Raw genomic sequence first — 23,451 nt, forward strand, 5'->3', positions numbered from 1 at the left:
TTTGTAAGCAATAGCCAAAGCATTTGTGCTGATAGTAAAAACTGTTCATCTCAAATCTCAGGAAAGTGGTAAAAATGTCAGGTTTTGTATTTTAGCTGTCTATTTAATATCACTATGTAAATAAGTGGGAGTCTAAAGGAAATCTAATCAACACAGCAACCTGGTTGCAAAGCCCATAGGATTCATTTTGCCATGGGCTTAAGAAGAATGGAAGCCATTGTAGGATAGGATTATGTGTTTCTACTAAACAGTATGCCAGAAGTATACAGACAGGGCAGTCTGATCGGAACTATGACAAGTGGAGCAACTGGCAACAAAAAGATTCCAAGGTTCACCTTGCAGTTTGGAGCTCACATTTGGATCGAAAGGATCAGATTTGTGAGGATTTAAAATTAGGCTAGAAGATTCACCTAATCAGAGCTACTGGGAGGATCTTCAGGAAAATCCTATAGCAAAAAAACAATAGCTCGAGAGTTAAAAGTTGCCTAGCTGCAAAAGAAAACTTAAGGAAGTAAATGCTTGGAATTTGAGAATTACTTTGCACAGATTGCAGAAGATAGGTTAAATAGACAAAGTTTTTTTTTCCCCTGGGGTGGGGGAGTCCAGAACTAGAGGACATAGTTTAGGGTGGGAGGGGAAAGATATGAAAGAGACCTAACAGGCAACATTTTCTCGCAGAGGGTGGTACTTTTATTGAACGAGCTGTCAGAGGAAGTGGTGGAGGCTCATACAATTGTAACATTTAAGAGGCATTTGGATGGGTATATGAATAGGAAGGGTTTGGAGGGATATGGGTCGGTTGCTGGCAGGTGGGTCTAGATTAGGTTGGGATACTGGTCAGCATGGACGGGTTGGACTGAAGGGTCTGTTTCCATGTTGTACATCTCTATGACTCTGAGAATTGATTGTCGCCTTAATGAACGGTAGATTGTTTAAGTTTGGAATGGGGTTTCCAGTTGTGCTAAAAGTAAAAGGGGATTGTTCTGTTCTGTAGTCTGAATAGTGGTTTGTTTATGTTGCTTTTGGTTTGTTATTTATCCAGTGAAAGTTGTAAACTCCATAATCTTGCCAAGTGTTCCTTTCAGTTAGTCATTGGAAGTTGAAATTTGTTTGTAAAATGTTATCGTTCTTTGTGAAGATTAGTATTGGCCAAAATATAAATTATTACGAGGGCCTTTTTATTTCATTCTGCAGTGAGTATGTACTTCAGCTCAACAAATGATCCAATAGTTAGAATGATTGAGGTTATGGGAATGTGGAAACAAACCCAGAACCAACCTCTGTGACAGTCCTCTGCACAGTAATTTTTGACAGTGTCAGTTCATTTCTTGCTGTGCATGTGATGTGACACTAAATAGTGCTAAATGGAATATATCAAATAGATTAGCCAGTCTTAGGCATTGAGAGAAATGGAAATATTACACTTGTGTGAAACGATGTGAGGAAGGCAATTGATGAGGATGACGCAAAGTATCTGCAGAGGAAGACTGACAGGAACGGGCTAAAACTTGGCAGATGGAAGATAATGTAAAATGTGTGGGTATGCACTTTGGTGGGAAGAATAAAGGAGTTGAATATTAATTTAAACATAAATTTAAAAAAAGAGAGTGATATGGAAGTCCTCGTCCATGAATTGCAAAATGCTAGCATCCAAATTAGCAGGTTCATTGGAGAGGTAAATAAAATGTTAGCATTTACTTGAAAGGGGATGGACTGTAAGGGAAGGGAGGTTTTGATAAAACTATATAAGGCACTAGTCAGACAGCTAGAATACTGTGAATAGTGCTGTGCCCCTCTTCTAAGGAAAGACACATCAGCATTGGATGCAGTCCAGAGAAGGTTCACTAGACTGATCCCTAGTATGGAAGGACTGTCTTATGAGGAGTCGATAGACAATAGACAATAGATACAGGAGAAGGCCATTCTGCCCTTCGAGCCTGCACCACCATTGATGATCTGGTGTGTGATCAACACACAAACAAAGTTGCATCAGGACACTATTCAAAAGGGCCACAAAACACTGCAGCACACCAGAACTACAAAAAGAGGAAGAAGAGCACCTATACAAGGTATTCGCTAAAAACGGATACCCTCGCAATTTCATCAACAGGTGCCTAAGGGAGAGACAACGGAACGAGGACATGCCGCAATCCAAAGGACTAGCCATACTACCATACATCAGGAGCATTTCTGAACTGACAGCCAGACTACTGCGACCACTAGGACTCATAACAGCACACAAACCAACAGCCACGCTCAACAACAACTCACCAGAACAAAGGACCCGATACCCAGCATGAGCAAAACTAATGTAGTGTACAAAATCCCATGCAAGGACTGCACAAAACACTACATAGGACAACAGGAAGACAGTTAATGATCCGTATACACGAACACCAACTAGCCACGAAACGACATGACCAGCTATCCTTAGTAGCCACACACGCAGACGACAAGCAACATGAATTCTCGACTGAGACAACAGTACCATTATAGGGCAAGCCAAACAGAGAACAGCCAGGGAATTCCTAGAGGCATGGCACTCATCCACAAACTCTATCAACAAACACATCGACCTGGACCCAATATACCGGCCACTACAGCGGACAGCTCGAACTGACAACCGAAAGCGGCAGAGACAGGCCACTATAAATGCCGGAGGAAACAGCACAGAAGCGCTTCACAGGAGGCTCCCAAGCACTGAGGATGTCACCTAGACAGGGGACGAAACATTTGCAAGACAAATTCCCAGCTCGGCGAACAGAACCACAACGAGCACCCGAGCTACAAATCTTCTCCCAAACTTTGAAAATCCTTAATCAGTATCCTATTCCTGCCTTATCTCCATAACCCTTGATTCCACTGTCCTTGAGAACTCTATCCAACTCTTTCTTAAATGAATCCAGAGACTGGGCCTCCACTGCCCTCTGGGGCAGAGCATTCCACACAGCCACCACTCTCTGGGTGAAGAAGTTTCTCCTCATCTCTGTCTTAAATGGTCTACCCCGTATCTTTAAGCTGTGTTTTCTGGTTCGGCACTCACCCATCAGCTGAAACATGTTTCCTGCCTCCAGAGTGTCCAATCCTTTAATAATCTTATATGTCTCAATCAGATCCCCTCTCAGTCTTCTAAACTCAAGGGTATACAAGCCCAGTCGCTCCAGTCTTTCAGTGTAAGGTAGTCCCGCCATTCTAGGAATTGACCTTGTGAACCTACGCTGCACTCCCTCAATAGCCAGAATGTCTTTCCTCAAATTTGGAGACCAGAACTGCACACAGTACTCCCGGTGTGGTCTCACCAAGGTCCTGTACAGCTGCAGAAGCACCTCTTTGCTTCAGTTGGGCCTGTACTCATTAGAATTCAGAAGAATGAGATGCAACTTTATTGAAACATGGAATATACTTAGGGGAAGATGCAATAGTTTCTTCTTCTTGTGGAGAGTCTGGGACCAGAGAGCACAATCTCAGAATAAGGGACACAGTGCAGATTCTGGGTGAAAATAGGGCCCATTTCTCAGCAGAGGTTCAGAAGATTTAACTATATATATTTAGAGTGACAGTAGTTTGTACAACATTTAGAAAAGTTTTAAACACATACGCCAAGAATATGTTGCACCTATTGTGCAAATAAATTTATGTTAACCTTCTTAGTCTGTTGTTTAAGCCATTTATGTCTGAGCAGGTTGATGTCACATTAAGTAATGAGTAGAAGATAGCATTTCAAGGCTGAGATTCTTTGGGTTTAGTTTTAAATCTTGGGTGAGAAATCTAAAGAGCATGTAAGTTTTGAGGCCTGAGCCACATTTAAGCAGGACTTGCAAGTTGTCTGTCACTTCACTGAATTCAGACCTATTGGCCATCACCACGCTGGTGTGTGAGATATAAATGCAATTGTGTCAAATACTACGAGCTGGCCCTCTGTAGTGAAGTGGCCCATATCATGAGCCACTTACTCCTTTATAGCCAGGTAAGTAAAGATATTGTACAAACAGTTTTGTTGTCTTCCAAGCTTATTAACAGCAGTATTAAGGTAAGTCCTGGGGTATGCATTTGAGAGCGAGCCCATGGCAGCGTGCATAGCTTATGCAATCCTTCGATACTGAGAGAAGCATCTGATTTCCTTCAGTTTCCCACACATATAATTTTCAATGTTGCCAAATTGATCCTCATCAGCGCAAACACTAGCTTCCTCTATTGACGTCCTGTGTTTTGTATTAAAAGGTCTAATACCTGAAACAGTCCAGTAGTACATAGGATGAAAGGAGTGCCAGCATGCGTGGCCAGCAAGTGATGATCATATTTGATCACCATTTCAACCCCGCTTGCGTCAGCAGCTCAAACTAAAATCTATCCACATTTTAATGTGCATTCAAAATTAACCAAAGAGCTGAATGTTACCAAAAATCCATTAAATGTCAATTTCGGGGCATTTCAAGGAGAGTTTCTGTTCATGAGCTGAATTTCAATGCACTAAGGTTAGATACTAATGACATGTAAATGTATGCAAATAGGTGTCTCAGTACTCATTAGAAAGATTCTCATCTTGCTGTTCAAAAGCTGATTGCAGAATCAGACTTTTTGTCTTAACATTGAAATTTCATTTTTTCAGTCTGGCAATATTTTCCCAACAGACCCACTGATGCCTGGTGTTCAGGAGCTGAGAAGATTCAGTCCATATTTTCCTATTTCCTCTGTTGTTACATGTTTTAATTATAGGACATTTTGCAATGAACACATGGCATATTCTAAATTAAGAGAAAACTCTACCATGAAAATACCCTTTATTTCCAAAATGTTGCTACAATACAGCATTTTCAAGCTGTACATTTCTAAGCTATGTCCTCCTACAGTTTGATTTGGGTGGCATGGTGGCTCAGTGGTTAGTGCTGCTGTCTCATAGTGCTAGGGACCAGAGTTCAATTCCAGCTTCAGGCAATAGTTTGCACATTCTCCTCCAGTCTGTTTCCTCCTGCTATCCAAAGATATGCAGGCTAGGTGAATTGGCCATGCTAAATTGCCCATAGTATTCAGGGATGTATTGCTTAGGTGCATTAGTAAGGGGTAAGTGTAGGGGAATGGGTCTGTGTGTGTTATTCTTTGGAGGGCCAACGGCCTGTTTCCACAATGTAGGGATTCTATCATTTATTACTTAATTATGAAAAAAGCAAATATTCCCCCATTTTTCAATCCCAGATACAATATGTTCAATGAAATTATTGAATACAAAAATAAAAATTATCAGATTTTCCAATGACTGGATAATCCATAAGACAATAATATCTAGAAGCAAATTTAGGCCATTCGCCCATCTAGTCTGTTCTACTATTTGATCATGGCTGACCTGTTTTATCAACCCTATCTTACTCCTTCGCCCTTAATATTGAACCCCCTTAATAATGAAAAACGTACCTATCTCTGTGTTGAATTCAATGACTTGGCCTCCACATCCTTGTGTGGCCATGACTTTCACACATTCACTGACTGAAGAAATTCCTCCTCAGCTCAGTTCTAAGTGGTCGTCCCTTCACTATGAGGGTGTGATCTCGGATCCTAGTCTCTCCTGCTAGTGGAAACATGTTCCCATATCCATTCAACTCAAGCCTCTTAATTTGCTGTAAGTTCCAATCAGATCTCCACTCATCTTTCTAAATTCTATTGAGTACATTCCCAGAGTTACCAACCCTTCATCCCCAGGATCATTCTTGTGAACCCTGTCTGGACCCCCTCCAATGTCAGCATGTCTTTCCTTAGATACAGGACTCAAAAATGCTCACAATATTCCAAATGTGGTCTGATACAGCCTCTGCTTCAAAACCATGCTCTTGTACTCTCACCCTGTCCAAATTAATGTTAACATTGCATTTGCCTTCCTAACTGTCACTAAACCTGCATGTTAATATTAAGGGAATCCTGAAGTAGGATTCCAAAGCCCCTTTGTGGTTCAGATTTCCAAAGTCTTTCCCTGTTTAGAAAATAGTCTGTGCCTCTATTCATGCTGCCAAAGAGCATAACTTCACAATTTGCATTCCATCAACTACTTCTTTACCCATTCTCCAAGCCTGTCCATGTCCTCTGCACCTCGCCACTTCCTCAGCACCACCTATACCTCCACCTGTCTTAGAGTCATCTGCAAACTTAGTTCCAGATCATTAATGTATAAATGAATAGTCGTGGTTCCAACATTGATCACTGCGAAACACCACTAGTCACCGGCTACCATCTTAAACAAGACCCTTTATTCCCACTCTCTGCCTTCTGCCAGTTTGCCAATTCTTTATCCATGCTAGTACCTTGCCCGTAACATGAGGGGTTCTTACTTTATCTAGCAACCTCCTGTGCAGCGCCTTATCAAAGGCCTTCTGAAAATCCAAATAGATCACGTCCACCGGTTCTCCTTTGTCTAACTTGCTTGTTACTTCCTCAAACAATTCTAACAGAGTTGTCAGGCATGTCCTTTACTGAGTGAAGTCTTGCTGATTCAACTCTCTTTTACCATTCATTTCGAAGTACTACACAATCCCTCATCCTTAATAATGGAGTGTAAAATCTTTAGCAATAATGAGATCAGACTAAGTGTTCTGTAATTTCTAGCCTTCTGCCTCTCTCCATTCTTAAACAGGAATGCTACATTAGCCACTTTCCAGTTCTCTGGGACCCTCCCTGACTGCAATGATGTATGAAAGATTACCAATAATACACCCATAATTTTCTCAGCTATCTCCTTCAAAACCTTGTAATGCAGTCCATCCAGTCCAGGTGATTTATCCACTTTCAGACCTTTCAGCTTCTCCAGCACTTTCTCCTTAATGATGGCCACTACACTCACCTTTGTCCCCAAATCTCTTGATGTTCAGGTATACTACTGGTATCTTGCACCATGAAAACTGATGTAAAGTACCTGTTCACTTTCTTTGCCATGTCCTTGGTCCCCAGTACTACTTCTCCAGTCTCATTTTCCAGCAGTCTCTTTTGCCTCTCTTTAACATTTTGTATATCAAAAAACTACAGCAATCATCTTTTATATTACTTGCTGGCTTGCTCTCATGTTCCATTTTCTTCACCACTATTTGCTTTTTTGGTTGGTTTTTAAAGGCTTCCCAATCTTCTGGCTTCTCACTAATCTTCACTACATTGTTTTTCATTTGCTTTTATGCTATCCCAGATTTCCCCATCAGCCACGTTTGCAAAATTCTCCCCTTAGTCTGTTTCTTCTTCTTTGGAATGAATTTCTGCTGTGCCCATCCTTTGCCATTACTTCTCCGCCATCTTTTCTGCTAGCATCCCCTTCCAATCAATTCTGGCCAGCTTCTCCTTCACGTCTTTGTCGTTACCTTTACTCATTTGTAATACCGTGACATCTGATTCTAGCTTCTCACTTTCAAACTGCAGAGGAGTTGAATTCTGTCATATTATGGTCACTGTCCCATTGGGTTACTTCATCTATAAATTCCCTAATCAAATCTGTCTCATTACACATCATCACTTCTAGAATTTGCTGTTCCCTCGTGGACTCTACCACAAGCTGCTCCAAAACAAATCATCTCATAGACATTCCATGGATTCTATTCCTCGGGATTGGCTACCAACCTGCTTTCACAGTCCACCTGCATGTTGAAGTGCTCTGTGATTATTGTAATAGTGCCTTGCCTACATGCCTATTCTGAACTATTCCTCAATCTGCACTAGAGCAGATTCTGAAAGAATTGTCCAGACAATTTCAGATTTTGCTGGACCGTACCTCTACACTGGAACTCTCTAAAGGTCTCCATTTAAATTGAAGAGCTCAGAGAGTTTGTTGCTGTTAAATAAATTGCTACTCAGCAAAATTTAGACATTTTCTAAATTCTAGAATTCTAGGCAATTTTCAGTGAATTGCTGAGTAAGTTTTGATTTACTTCTCACATTCCCTGCTATATTTCACACAGGCTAGTGGACTCACTGAAACTCCTTGACCTCATCTCCAACTCTTCCTCCTTTCACCTGACACCCTTCCTCCTCCTCCAGACCTGACTATTTCCCAACACCCTACCCATTAAATTGCAGTATAAGACCTTTGACTAATGTAATAAAAGGAATGAAATATACCTTCTCCCAAATGTTCTATGCTACCAGTGGATCTGCCAGAACAGAGGCACAGTTCTGCACTTCTGAAGAATCCCTAATTGGAATCTCCTGTCAGAAGTGCACAGCTCCTTCATTGCAACATGAGGAAACTCAGCCCGTCATTCCACATGTTATGACCGAGACCGGTGAAGTACACTGTCACGCTAGTCCCACTACTCTATAGGTCACAGCATCAAATCAGAAATACTTCTTCCAGTTTCCAAGATGACAAATTAAATACAATCTCAATATCAGATTTTAAATAACAAGTTTCTTAACAAATGCAATGATGGATTTAATATTAAGATAAAACTGATTCAGTAAAGATACAACGTTTGGTTAACAGAGTCAATAATATTGACATATAAATGCTTATCTCTCTAAATAGTACCAAAATATACACACAACACAGACACTTCAAGGAAAAACTATTTAAACATTTACAGAGATTGACTTTCTGTAAAAGAAAACAATGACCCATGTATTATTCTTGAAGGCAAGCTGATAAAATGTAGGATGCACTGGAGTCTGTGAGCTTAATGTTATGATACGTGTGGACAAATTACTGATCATGCACTGGATTATCCTGCAGGCAGAAACTGCTCAGGTAATACAATCATAATATTCCTTCAATACACTTTCAAATGAATAAATAGATTTCACTCCAGCTGTTGTAGAGAGTTTTCTTTTCAGAAATGGGAGTGATCAGCTGAGTAACATGTTCAACTCAGCTGGTTGTGAACAGCCTTTACTTCAATTAAACCAAATAAATAAGAACCCCTCCAAGCCAGCAGTTATTGCCAGTTATTGGATTTCTTATTTTTAAACAAAAGACCTCCAATGCCCACAGTTATGTTCCAACAACCAGCTGTGGTGTTTTCCTTATGCAGCCGTCTCCTCCTGTTCCCTTTAATGTGCTGTAATTTGCATTACAAATCAACAAATGGTTTGAGTTTTTTCTAACCCATCCAATAACTGAACATTTTACTGCCTAGCAAAATATTTTGAAGTTGGACCTAAGTTTCTTGGGTATAATTTTTACATTCATCTCTGCAGTTATACAGTAAGTGGTGCATAACATTAATATGCAGAATTATGTAGAGTTCATAACTGTAGAGTTATGAATGTGCTCCTCAAATTTGGCTTGACAGTTATTCCTTGAGAAAAATCAAACAAGTGAAAAAGATAACTGAAATAAATTAAATGCCAGCATTAATTAATTGCTGTTGCCAGTTGCAATTCCTCTATCAACATGTTTGATCACATGTTTAGGAGATGGAGATGAGTGGCTGCGCCAAACATTCAAAGATCAAAGACCATGGTTCTTCAACCTTAAGATCATAACTACAACCTTTCCTGTCTCATTTTTGTTTTTTGTCTAATTTTGGATATGTTGATGTTGGACCAATGCCTTTGTTTTTTTCTTCTTTTAGTTATTTTCTTGTAGATGTATTATGAGGTTATCCCAGTCATGTCATGTCAAGCTAAAGGAAACCATTTGTGGCTGCCAACAATATTTTGGTCAGAGTGCTTCAACTGATACAGAAACAATCTACTGATTTGCTAAATCCCTTACTCCTGCACCCTGGTATTCACCAACTCACCATGACATTCTTACCTCACAGCTATTCATAGTATCTGTGTTTCTGTATTTTTTCACAAGTACAAAACCACAATTCCAGACACTTAAATGTGCTTCGCACTCGCACAAGCTGTAATAACACAGAAAGAAGCATAGTTCTGTGATAATGAAATTCATTGTGATGTTGATCTCACATTTTTAATATGAATTTGAGGTAGCACTGTACTGCGTGTGCTGCTATCTGTATTTTCTAAATGTGTAGGTTCTTTAGGGGCCTACTTGTTCTAATATGTGTAAGGGTAGCCACCTTGCGGTCTGGTAAGAAAAGTCATAGAGTAAACAAGACATAGTTGATTGTATGTCTGCAATTATGTACAGTTATAAGAGAAGATTATGCATTGCTGCAAAGACTATAGGATCTAGCCTTAGTTCTATCTCCCACAAGGCCCTTCTCTGCTTTCCACCAAGTCCTTGTGACATCATCACAATAGATGGTGCTTATTGTACTCGAGTATTAACGCATCCAGACTCTCTCCACCCAGATGGATCATTTGTCCAATTAATTCTGAAATTATTGTTATACATTTATTATATCATTACATTTCACTATTCTCCCTGAATGCTTTTTCTTCAGACTCAGACTCAGATAGTTTTGTTGGGTAGAAGATATTTTGTTGGTTAGAAAATAGTTGTATTAGACTCTCTTCCTGACAGTTTGAAGTTCTCTGGAAGACCTTAATCTCACCCCCTACCTGAGCAGACTTCTTTGTCAAATCTTGAATTTTTAAACATTGCTTGTCTCTTCTTTGTGGTGCCCATTTCCAACAATCAAGTGTGGTTACACCTTTCTATCTCACCAAAATGAAACAATAATAATATTTATCCCCAGGGATATTACATAATGTTTGGGTACCACCATGAGCTTGCAGAGAACTGTAAACTCTTCCACCATCTGTTCTTTGACAGGCTGTTCCTTTAACTCCTGGTTTATTCTTTAACCTCTTCCTATTGAATAAGATTGAGGTCAATACATTTCAGGTCTTTTTACCTAGGACTGAGTGTTCCTGGTCTGAAGTGCATTTTTTTTTCCATTGGTATTTGATGCCCCCTATGTTGGAGAATTGCTTTGAGCATGTTTATTAATACTAACTAAAATGCCTGTGCACCATATAATTGAGGTTAAGTTGGGTAAACAATATTATGTCAACAAAGGTGCACTATCTGATAATACTGCAATATTTGCATGTGAGTCTAACTTAGATTTTCTGACATGCATTTTGATACATATGTCAGCAATCCCAAATGTTTCATCTGGGTCACTGACTCCCCCAGAAAGCATTTTGTGTTCATCCTCCGCTCAAATTGTTCAACTTTCTATCTCCATCTGAGCATTTCTTTGGTCTTTGGCTTTTCTGTGGCTGTATCCTGCTTCATCACATTTTCTGGAAGTGACTTGGTAGTTTTACAATAAAAGTATTTGCTTTTAATAGTTAGGCACTGTTTGCGCCACATGAGGCTTATTCACTCGATAGCATTAGCAAGGACTTTTACTGTCTAGAGTTTGTTCTGTCCATTACATTGGCTTGTGACATGCCCTTTTGGTTCTGTGCTGTAAGAAATGGATTCTGAAGATGATCTGTGCCAAACTTAACTTTTTACCCTTAGAATTGGTCTCTGTTACTTCTAAATGGCTATCTCTTGAATCAGATCTTCTTTGGACTGCAATTAATCTAACAAAGACTCATCAATAATGCCAACAACAATTTCATGAATACTGGTTTAAACTCACTATTGTTACATATTTAGAATTCTCTACTAGTCTGTAATACTCTATTTAGTACAAATGACAATTAAATCTGAGTTGTGAATAGACTAAATAGCTAAAATAGACAAAAGTCTTAAGTGCCTGACTTTCATTGGCTCATTAATTATAAGCACAACTTAAAACAATTGTATTTATCTAAAAATTGCTTTAGGTATTTAACTAGTTTTATCAATGTTACAAAATACATCACATTGTAATCAGTAATAAATCACATTACTGTAGAAACTTGAATAATTGAACAAACAGTGCTTCTGACTCAAATGGTTCTGTTCTGAAGAATTGGCTTGAATCCTAAATCTATTAATCTGAGCATATTATGAACTAACAAAATACTATTTGAAGATTTTAAGTTGATATGTAGTTTGCATATGTTATGTTTATTTGAGCTGTTTTGATTTGTGGTAATATACATGTCTTAATTTGTTCCCTTTCATCTTGAGATCTCCAATATCACAGTTGCCAGTCATCATGCAGTTTAGTTGTCTCCATGTAATGTGAAGTAATTGTAAAAATTCTGGATGTTGCATTGGCACTGAGGCCTGCCAGCATCTTAAATCTAGTACTAAAGGCTTTTGCTCCAGAATTGTGCACACTCCTCGACCAGCTGGTCCATTGCATTGACATTTACCCAGCATTGTGGAAAGTTGCCCATATATACCCTGTGCAAAAAGCAAGACAAATCTGACCACAACAATTACCGTCTCATCGATCAACTCCCAATTTACCCCTAAAATGATGAAGTAGTGGTCATCAGTGATATCAGGCAGCTCTTACCCAACAATAAGCTGCTCAGTTTGAGTTTTGCCTTGACTCTTACTTCGTTACAGCTTTGGTCCAAGTGTTGATAAAAGAGTTGAACACTCAAGATGAGGTGAGAGTGGCTGCCCTTGACGTTATTGCAGAACTTGACTAAACATTGCATCATAGAACTATAGTAGTTGAAATCAGGGGAAAACTCTCCACAGGTTAGAATCCTTCTCAAGACTAACAAAGATGCTTATGGTTATTGAAGACCAATTATTTTAGTCCCAGGACATTGCTGCAAGCAGGGCAGTATCTGAGACCCAGATATTTTCTGCTGCTTCATCAAATATCTTACCTTCACTATATTGTTACAAATATGTGTGCAATAATCATTTGCATAAGGATCAGAATGATTTTAAATGCCTCAGATACTGAAGTAGTTCGGGTCCACATGCAGCAAGACATGGGCAAGATGTCAAGTGGTATGTGGTGTTATATAAATGCCAGCAATAGTTATCTCCAATAAGAGAGAATCTAACCTTTCCCCTTAATATTCAGTGGCATTATTATTACTAAAACCCTGTCAACCCAAGGGATTATGACCAGAGATTGAACTGGTCCAGCCATATAAATATTGTGGCTACAAGAATATGTCTAGGAATTCCAAGGTAACTCACCTCTTTGCTCCCAGAGATCTGTCCACCATTCACAAAGTATAAGTCAGGAGTGTGATGGAGTACTCTGCACTTGCCGACATGGGTGCAACATTCAAGAAACTCAATACCATCCAGATGAAAGCGGCCTGCTTGCTTGGCACCCAGTCCATCCAGTACTGACATGCAACAGCATACTGCAAATGCATTGCAGCAATTCACTAAGCCTTCAAATGCACCTTCCAAACTTATGCCCTGCACCATCCAGAAGAACAATGCCAGTGGATACGTGGGAACACCACCACCTTCAGGTTCCCACCCAAGACCTAAACCATCCTGACTTGGAATTGTATCACTGTTGCTTCATAGTTGCTAAGTCAAAATTCTATAACTCCCTTCCTAACAGCACTAAAAGTGTTCCCATATCAGATGGACTGCAGCACTTTAAGAAGACACTTCACCACCTCCTTGTCAATGGCAATTTATGATGGGTAGCACCTTGTCAATGACAGTCACATCCCATGAAAGAACAAAACATAAGTTTATTATTTTCAGTCTGGTAGCCTGATAAGTTTTGACTATTGCTTAGCTAGATTGATGCCTATTCACAGCACAATCATTTTATTTGCATAAAATAATTGGAGATATTTCAGAGTGATCCAAATTCTTTCATGGTTTGTCTTCCTATACTATTGTATGATTAGCCTTTACAGATTTTATACTTTCTTATTTTCTTGCATGTTACACTGAATTACTGCCAAACACAATAAGAGTGAAACTAGATTCCACAGCAGTGGTAAGATAATAACAGTAACTATTTGTAAATGCCTGCGTAATTAGTAGCTGAAATCATTGTTATTTGCTGAAACCCATTTAAGATTTACAAAGTGCTTTAAGCAGGGCCTACAGCCCAAAAGGATACACTTTATAAAAATACCACACCTTGTTTTAAATTTATACTGTACATATTATGATTGGTATAAGGGGAATATGTGCTTGCAGTATTTTTGTACCAGGTACAAAGCAGGTTTTAATCATGAGTAGAATAAATATCTAGAGCAGAACTAATAGAATGATCTTGGGGTTGGATAATAGATTTTGAATATAGTGTATTATATATGATCCATAACTTTAAATGATCATTACACAGTTTGATACAAAAGAAATGTAATAGCATAATAAACAGTTTAACATAATAGCTGAAATAATAGAATTAAATTGTGATGTGCTTGCCAGGAAAAATTATTTGGTTTTACAAGTCTGAAAAGCTTGCAAATGAACACTTTCTGAACCCAGAAAGCAAGCACTGATGATATGTCTAATAGCAAAGAAGAACTTATTTTCTTTAAATCTTCTTTTATAGCTGACCTGAACAGAATGAATAATGATGTTAAACGCTACAGCTGTACTCCACGAAACTACTCTGTTAACCTTCGAGAAGAGCTTAAGCAGACGAATGCAGTCTTCTTCCCTCGCTGCCTCCTTGTCCAACGTTGTGGGGGTAACTGTGCCTGCGGTACTGAACACTGGCGATCCTGCAACTGCATGCCAGCCAAAAGCATTATGAAATATCACGAGGTATTTGTAATTAAATTATCCTGAATTGAAATTATGATATAATATAATGGTTCCAGGAATCTTCAGATGTATATCAGCTCCAATAGCTTTCAGTTGGAGCTACAATATTCTGGTTCAAATAGCTCAACCAAAATCAAAATGTGAAAAATATTCAGCAAGTCAAGTAGCATCTGTGAACCAAGAGTAATGACTAATGAGGTATTGGTGGCCCAGTCCACATGCCTGATTGTTGGGGGCGGTGTCACCTTGGCTATTGTTGGGATCCCCAATCAGATTTTACCCTGACCAGGTAATTACTGTCTGGCAACCTGAGCGACTCATCCCTTTAAGGGAGGAGATTTGGCTTCCAAGTCCTGCTGGCCAATTGCAGGGCTGGTAAACTGTTGGTGCTGGGGCAACCACTGGGAATGTTCCATCATGGATGCTGCTCAGGAACCAAGGGAAGTGGGGTCAAAACCACCAAGACCAGCAGGGGAAGCGCGAGGAAGGGGAAGGGTCTGTGAGAGCAGGGGCACATGGTCAACAAGGGTGGCCGTTGCTGCTGGGGGGGTCCCTCCATGCACAAGTCCCTGATCAGGAGACGTCCAAATCATAGCTGCAAGTCTCCCCAGCCTGCTAGATGGGACCCACCCCACCCCGCCCTCCTACCCTCTCCATATTTCCTGACACCCTGTAATAGCCCAGCCAACATTACTTGGCATCTGAGTTAAATGTGCAGATTTTATACAAGTACAGAGGATGGGATAGGGGAGGCAGGAACAATAGGGAAAGTCAAATAACTTGTAAGGGAGGAGAAATAGATGTTAAAAACTATGTGGATGATGGTACAAGTGAAAATATGTTAAATAAAAAAGATGATGCGACTAAAGATGTTGGAGGTGGAAAACAGGAGAATCACCTGCTATAGCTGTGGTGCAATCGTTTACACAAAGATTAGGATCTGACATTGTTCACCTTGCAGAAGGTGACCTTTGAACCCTTCATGTCTGCACCAGTTCCCAGAGCATTTTGATTTTATGTCAGTCTCTTACCTTTTTAACATAACTGTGCACTTTGTTTTTATTTAAATAATAATTTAATATCTGCTTGAATATATCAATTGAACATGCCTCCACCTCATTTCCAGGCAATGCATTCCAGACCATAACTAGTCTCTGGGGAAATGATTTTCTCTTACCTCTCGTTTGCAACTCTTATAAAACACTTCAAAAATATGTCCTCTGGTTGTTGATCTGTTTACTTGTGGGCACAGCTTCTCCCTATCCAGTCTGTCTGGAGCCCTCATGATTTCAAAAACGTCAGTCAAGCCTCCTCTTATGTTTCTCCTCTTCAAGGTAAACAGTCCCAATCTCTCCAGTCTATCCTCATAACCGAAGTCTCTCATGCCTGGAATCATTCTCATAAACCTTTACTGTGCACTCTCAAAGACATCCTTGCTAAAGTGTGGCACTCAGCACTATAACACAGTGCTCTATTTGAGCAAGTATACCACAGGCCCTGAACAGTCAAGCAGTGATAAAGGATCAAATCTGGACTCAAATTTTGCAGAAATGTAAGAATAATAAGACAATAATATTTGGGGATTTTAACTACCTAAATATTATTTGGGATAATTTCAGCGTCCAAGGTAGTGAGGGAGCAAAATCGTTAAACTGCATCCAGAAGAACTTTTCTCTTCCCATACCTCTTGTCCTTCACCTTAAAATTATGCCCTCTTGTTATTGGCTCTTCGGCTAAGAGAAATAGCTGCTTCCTATTCACCTTGTCCGTGCCTCTCATAATCATATACATCTCAATCCCAGCTGCCTCTCAGCATTCTCAACTCTAAAGAAAATAACAGAGCCTATCCAGCTTCTCTTCATGGCTGAAATAGTCACCACATTATTTGAAGGATGTGGTTGCACTAGTGAAGACACAGAGGAAGTTTATCAAGACGTTGATGTGTGTGAGGACCTGAGGAAAGATTGAATAGATTTGTTTCCCTTAGAGCAGTGAAGGTTGAGAAGGGACCGGGTAGAGATGTATAAGATTATGGGGGGTACACGCAAGGTAAATAGGAAAGCACTTCTCCCATTAGTGGAGGGGGTCAATAATCAGGAGCATAAACTTGAGTAAGAGGTTGAAGGCTAAGGCACAGACTTCCCACAGTGCAGGAAGAGGTCATTCAGCCAATCAAGTCTGCCCCAATCTTCTGACAAGCACACCCCCCCCCCCCCCCACCACAAACCCACCCTGTCCCTGTACCCCTGCATTTCCCATGTCTAGCCCACCTAGCCTACACATCCCTTGACACTACAGGGCAATTTAACATGGCCGATCTACCTAACCTGCATGTTTTTGGACTGGGAGAGGAAACCCATGCAGACACGGGGAGAACATACAAACTCCACAGTCATCCAAGAGTGCAATCAAACCCAGGTCCCTGATGTTGTGAGGCAACAGTGCTAAACCCCTATGCCACCATGTCACAATAATATTGGTGAGAAATATTATTGGGATAGGAGTCTTGAACCCACTGCCTGAAAGAGTGGTTGAGTCAGAAACTCTCATAACATGTAAATATGACAGGAATTTCTGGCATAACCCATGTTTCATCAATGTAACTTGGCTGTGAAAAGTGGACACTGTTTGAATATTGCAAACAGGTATAGTGATTTTCTATAGTGATCTTCTGCTGCACAATTTTCTATCGCGTGAGGTTGCACAGAAACACAGCCATCACTTTATACCAGAAATGCCTGTATGTAGATATTCACTTGCATTTCCATCACCTCCAGGGCTATAGACCAAGAGACTAAAAATTAGATTAGTGTTGTAAATCTTTGTTGACTGAAATGGTGACAGTGGGGTGAATAGCCTCCTCTGTGCTTGAAATATCTGAGTCTATATTCATCCAGATCTCTCGGCTCCTGCCCATGCTTTTGAATAATGATAACCTTTGTTTTATGGTGTCTCCATGTTCTTTGTACCAAAGTGCATCACCTCAAGTGTCTCTGCATTAAATGTAATCTGCTATAAATCAGTCCATTCCACCACTTGTCAATGTCCTTTTGAAGTCCTACACTGTCCTTCTCACACTTTATATCTGCTAATTTTGAAATTGTCCCCTGCACACTAAATCATTTAGGAGTCCATGTGTTTATCTATCAGAAAAAGCCAAGGTCCCAATACAGATCCCTGATAACTCCATTATAATCCTTCCACCAGCCTTTCCTGTTTCCTATCTCCGTTAGACTCAATGTTGAGTCCAGAAAACTGCAAAGTGCCCAACTGAAAGATAAAATACTGTTACTCAAACAAACTAAAACAGAAATTGTTGGAGAACTCAGCAAGTCTGGCAACTCTACTAACCACTGGCTTTTATGATTTGATTTGTTGCAGAATAAGAACTTAAGTTGCAGAATAAGAACTTAAGAGTTAATGTTTAGAGTCCTGAAGAAGTTGTGAAGGAGGGTCATTCATTTCAAGATGTTAACTGAATTTTCTTTTCATAGATGCAACCAGACCTGCTGAGCAATTTCCATTTTTGTTTCAAATCGCCACCACCTGTAGTTACTCAAATAATGTGAATAAGTGTGGTCCCAACATGGAACCCTGACAACTCTACTAACCACTGGCTGCCAAAGTGAAAAAGACTCCTTTATTGCCACTCCCTGCCTTCTATCAGTCAGTCAATCCATTCCACCTTGCTCCTAATACCATGGAATCTTGTTTAGCAGTCTCCTGTGCAATGCCTTATCAAAGGCCTTCTAAAATCCAAATAGATCACATCCACTGGTCGTCCTTTGTCTAACTTGCTCATTACCTCCTCAAAGAATTCTAACAGATGTGTCAGGCATGACCTCCCCTTGACGAAGCTATGCTGACTCAGCCCTATTTTACTGTGCACTTCCAAGTACTCTGCAATCTCTTCCTTAGTAATGGATGCTAAAATCTCACCAGTGACGGAGGTCCGACTAACCACCCTATAGTTTCCTGTTTCTGCCTCCCTCCCTTCTTAAACAGGGGTGTTACATTAGCTCTAGGATCCTCCTTAACTCCAATGATTCATGGAAGATCACCACCAATGCCTGTACGGCCTCCTCAGCTATCTCCTTCAGAACTCAAGTGTAGCCCATCTGGTCTGGGTGAATTCTCAGGGGAATGAGCACTGCAGCTGAAACACATTACCTTCTTGTGTCGCATCACAATATCAATAACACATTTAGCAACAATTCTCAATGTAGTACAAGCAATATTGTATTTGGGCTGCATTTCTACACACATTTGTAAAGACATGTCTTTAGCTATGAATGCACAGATGGCTTTATTCCTTCTTCCAGTACTTACTTCAGATATGACTATAGCAGCTTGTCTTACGATGAAGGTACATGTGAACCTTGAGAGGAATACATCTTTGCTCTTATTATCTGTACCTGTACAGGAAGCTGTTACATAGTAGAAGGTGAACTTTGAGTTTCATTTTGTCCATACTCACCACATCGCGGGGGACATTTCCTACAATTGCTGATGTTTCTCTGTTTAACCAATTTAGTGCGCAGTACATAAAAATCTGGAAAACTGAGAAAAATTGAACCAACACATCTTTAAATGAAGATCTTGTCATATTCCTTTTTACATCTTCTTTATATATGAAATGGCTGCATCAAACTAATTATGTCTTCATGCTAAAATATAAGTATTTTCTCAAGCATGCAGATTGGTTATATTAGTATCAGTGCTTCAAACTTCAAATAAACACCTTCTTTCGTATCAGTAAGCACTATCCAATACTCTGAAGAACACTGCCCTCTATCACTTCGAGTCGTAAACAATATCTCTATATAACTGGCTATTATATAAAAAAAAGACATCCTTTGTGTTCGATATTACCAAATTGCACAATATTTTAGATATGGATTATAACAAGTTTGTGATACAAAATATAAACTAAAAAGATTAGTCTTATATAGATCAAGCTTATTTTCATAAAGTTATTTTAAAGACATTTTATGATTTGATTTAAAGTGAATATGTTAAATTAAATAGTTTAAAGTTGCAGAATAAGAACTTACACTAATTTTCCTCAAATTTAAATCAAGACTTCTTATTTGTATGTAGATCCTTGCACCAAAGCAACTTGCAAGGAATTGGTGCATTAATTTAATTCAAATCTCATTCACAGTCACATTTAGTCGTGAATATGATACATTCACATTATCCAACTAATAATCTCTCAGCAGTGAGCATGCTCCAACTTGAGTTCAGACTCAAGAAACAGCAGGGTGAGGTGCACTTGATGAATAAGATCTCAGCCACAGCACTGTTGCTTTCTTTTCATAAATTAGAAGATTGGCTCTTCCTTTAACAATTTTAAGTCATTAGCATTGCAGGCATGTACCTGAAGAAACACTCAAGATCAGGACATTTAGGTCACAACTTTGAAATGGGCCTCTCTTTGACATTGAAAGTCACACAGACATACAAGTGGATGATAATGTTCTTTGCTTCAATTGTCTTTCAGTAAGAAGTCAAAAATTGTGGAGACAATGCATTGCAACATTTGCTAAATATACATTTCTGCTTGAGAATTCTAGTTCTTTAATGGATATGCTATATCCTTGCAATCTCATTGATTGACAAAATCCTTGAATACTTATTTTGAAACATCAAATGCTGTCCATAAATAGTTCTCATAGATCTAATCATATCAGGACCATAGTAAACCTCTAAACTAATTTATATTCATGAATTACTGTGAAGTTGAAGAATAAAAATTCGAACTAGAGGCTGCTTTCCTTTTGTATTTCATTTCACTTGGAAGCCCAACTGCAGCTTTTAAAGCTTAACTTTTAATATGAGGGTCTATAGTCACTCATGAGGCCAATTATTCTTGAATTATGAAACAGCTCAGACAGAGTAAATTAATTTTAAAATCTGGAAAGACAGCAGTTATTGCGTCAGCCTTGGTCCTGATCAATCAAAGCCCTTTTTGTTAAGCTGTAAGCTATTTATGCATAATGAATTTGGAAGGCATTCAGTTGAAAGAAGTTTTTTATATTCCTGATGTACAGTTTGGAAACTACTTTATATTCCGAGTATATGAAAAGACGCATAAACTAGTGAGTGGTGACCTTATAGAGGTTTATAAAGTCATGAGGGGCATAGATAAAGTGAATAGCTAGGGCCCTTTTCCCAGGGTGCGGGAGTCCAAAACTTGACAACATAGGTTTAAGATGAGATGGGAGAGACGTAAAAGAGACCCGAGGGGCAACGTTCTCACGCAGAGAGTGTTGTGTCCATGAAATGAACTGCCAGAGGAAGTGGTAGAGTTGAGTACAATGACAACATTTAAAAGACATTTGGACAGGTACATGGATAGGAAAGGTTTAGAGGAATTTGGGCCATATATATTGTGCAGGAAAATGGGATGAGTTCAGTTTAGGAAGCCTGGTCAGCATAGGTGAGTTGGGCTGAAAGGCCTATTTCCATGCTGTAAGACTCTACAGCCCTATAACTACATTTATGATCCCTTTCAGAGTGCAGTTTACATCAAGTGATTCAACCAACTAAAAGATATATTATGAGCATACTCTCCCTTTTTTCTTAAATTTAAAATAATCATTTCAGAGATTATTCAAACATTGTGAAATATTGCCTTCATCATCATAGTTTAATTGATCTGGAATAGGTTGATAGCAATAAGACCATAAGGAATCAAAACAGGAGTAGGCCATTCAGACCCTTGAGCCTGCTCCACCATTCAATAGGATTATAGTTGATCTGGCACACACCTCACATCCTCTTTCCTGCCCTTTTCCATAAGCCTTGATTCCCCGACTGATCAAAAATCTGTGTATCTCAACCTTAAATAGACACAAGGACTCTGCCCCACACCACTCCATGGCAAGGACTTCCGAAGATTCTCAGTCCTGTGAAAGAAGAAATTCTTCTTCATCTCCTTCCTAAATTGACTCCTCTTTATTCTGAAACTATGCCGTCTGGTCGGAATTTTCCCATAAGAGAAAACATTGTCTCAGCATCCACCCCGTCAAGTCCCTTAAGAATTCTATACATTTTACTGAGATCACCTGTCATTCTTCTAAATTGTAGTGAGTACAGTACCAATCTGTTAACCTTTGCTCATCCTAGAGAACCTTCTCTGAACTACGTCCAATCAAATGACATCTTTAGTTAATAAGGAGACCAAAACTGCTCACCATAGTCTAGCTGTGGTCTCACTAGGACCTTGTACAGTTGCAGGAAGACTTCCCTACTCTTATAAACCAAACCCTTGAAATAAGTGCCAACATTCCATTCACCTTCTTGATTACCTGCTGCATCTGTGAACTAGTTTTCTGTGATCTGTGTACAAACAGTTCCTTGAAGGTGGAGTCACAAGTAGACAGGGTGTTAAAGAAAGTGTTTGGTACACTTGCCTTTATTGATCAGTGTATTGAGTATGGGAGTTGGGAGGTCATGTTGTGGCTGTACAGGATATTGTTTAGGCCACTTTTGGAATACTGCATTCAGTTGTGGTTTCCTTGCTATAGGAAAGATGCTATTAAATTCGAAAGTGGGCAAAAATGATTAACAAGGATGTTGCTAGGGTTGGAGATTTTGAGCAACAGAGAGAGGCTGAATAGACTTGGGCTATTTTCTCTGAAGCATCAGAGGCTGAGAAGTGACCTTACAGAGGTTTATAAAATCATGAGGGGCATAGATAGGGTGAATAGCCAAGGTTGTTTTCCGAGGGTAAGTGAGTCCAAAACTAGAAGGCATAAGTTTAAGGTGAGAGAGGAAAAATTTAAAAGGGACCTAAGGGGCAACCTTTTCACCTAGAGGTTGGTCGTATATGGAATGAGCTGCCAGAAGAAATGGTGGAGGCTGATAAAATTACTTACAATTACTGATACAACATTTAAATGGCCTCTGGATGGGTACATGAATATGAAGGGTTTGGAGGGATATGGGCCAAATGCTGGCAAATGGGACTAGATTTATAAAGGATATCTGGTCAGCATGGACAAGTTGGACCAAATGGTCTGTTTCTATGCTGTACAATTCTATGACTCTTAAGTACCCCCACGACCCCTTGTGTTACAACTTTTGGCAGTTTTGCATCACTTAAATAATACACTTATTCTTTTATTCTTCCTTCCAAAATGAACAACTTCATATTTTCTCATAATATATTCCATTTGCCAACTTTTTGCCCACTTTTTTAACCTATCAATATCTATCTGTTAACTGTATCTGTCTCATAAACTGCCTTTCCACTATTTTCCTGTCATTTGCAACTTTGACTATGGTACATTCACTTCCTTCCTCCAAATCATTAATATATATTGTAAACCTATGCAGTCCTCGTGTGGATCCCTATGGAACCCCACTGGTTACAGGTCACCATTCTGAAAAAGAAGCCCTTATCCTCCTAGTTGTTTCCTGCCTGTTAGTCAATTATCTATTCAGGACAATACACTACCTCCAACACTGTAGACTCTTTTTTTATGATGTAACCTTTTGTGAACTATCTTACTGAACATTTCTGGAAGTCTAAATACAGCAAAAACTACAGTTCCCCTGTATCCACTCTGGTTGAGACTTGCTTGAAAAACCCTTATAAATTTGTCAGACAGGATTCTAGTTGTGATTTTATAAATGTGATATTGTGAATGAAAATTAACAACTTTTGGTTTAGTTGCTGTGAGAAGCAAGAATAAATTATCATTATTTAAAATTTGGCTTTAACAAATTGGCTAGAATAAGACATGATTACTGGCAATGTTCAAGAGCTTTGTGCCATCAGACCTCCTTTAGACATTATTGTCTCTCTATTCGATTGATAACTGTCTTACCAACAGAAACATTTAACTCTCTTTAATTGAACAGCTTGCAATCAAATAATATAATTAAATACAAATCAGAGCCAGATTTGGCTTCCTACAATCAATTCAGTTATTTGGAAAATGAAAATAATTACCTCG

General features: G+C 39.3%; 1 protein-coding gene across 2 annotated transcripts in view; it reads left to right on the plus strand.

Annotated features, from left to right (window-relative positions):
• Positions 1 to 23,451, plus strand: part of pdgfd (platelet derived growth factor d) — a 189,371-nt gene that overhangs the window by 155,303 nt on the left and 10,617 nt on the right. For both annotated transcript variants that reach the window (XM_072577506.1, XM_072577505.1), the window contains exon 6: positions 14,271 to 14,485. In XM_072577506.1, coding sequence (XP_072433607.1) covers positions 14,271 to 14,485 — 215 coding nt within the window. The remainder of the gene's footprint in view (positions 1 to 14,270; positions 14,486 to 23,451) is intronic.

This window comes from Chiloscyllium punctatum, chromosome 9 (assembly GCF_047496795.1).
Source record: "Chiloscyllium punctatum isolate Juve2018m chromosome 9, sChiPun1.3, whole genome shotgun sequence".
In the NCBI taxonomy this organism is placed as follows: domain Eukaryota; kingdom Metazoa; phylum Chordata; class Chondrichthyes; order Orectolobiformes; family Hemiscylliidae; genus Chiloscyllium; species Chiloscyllium punctatum.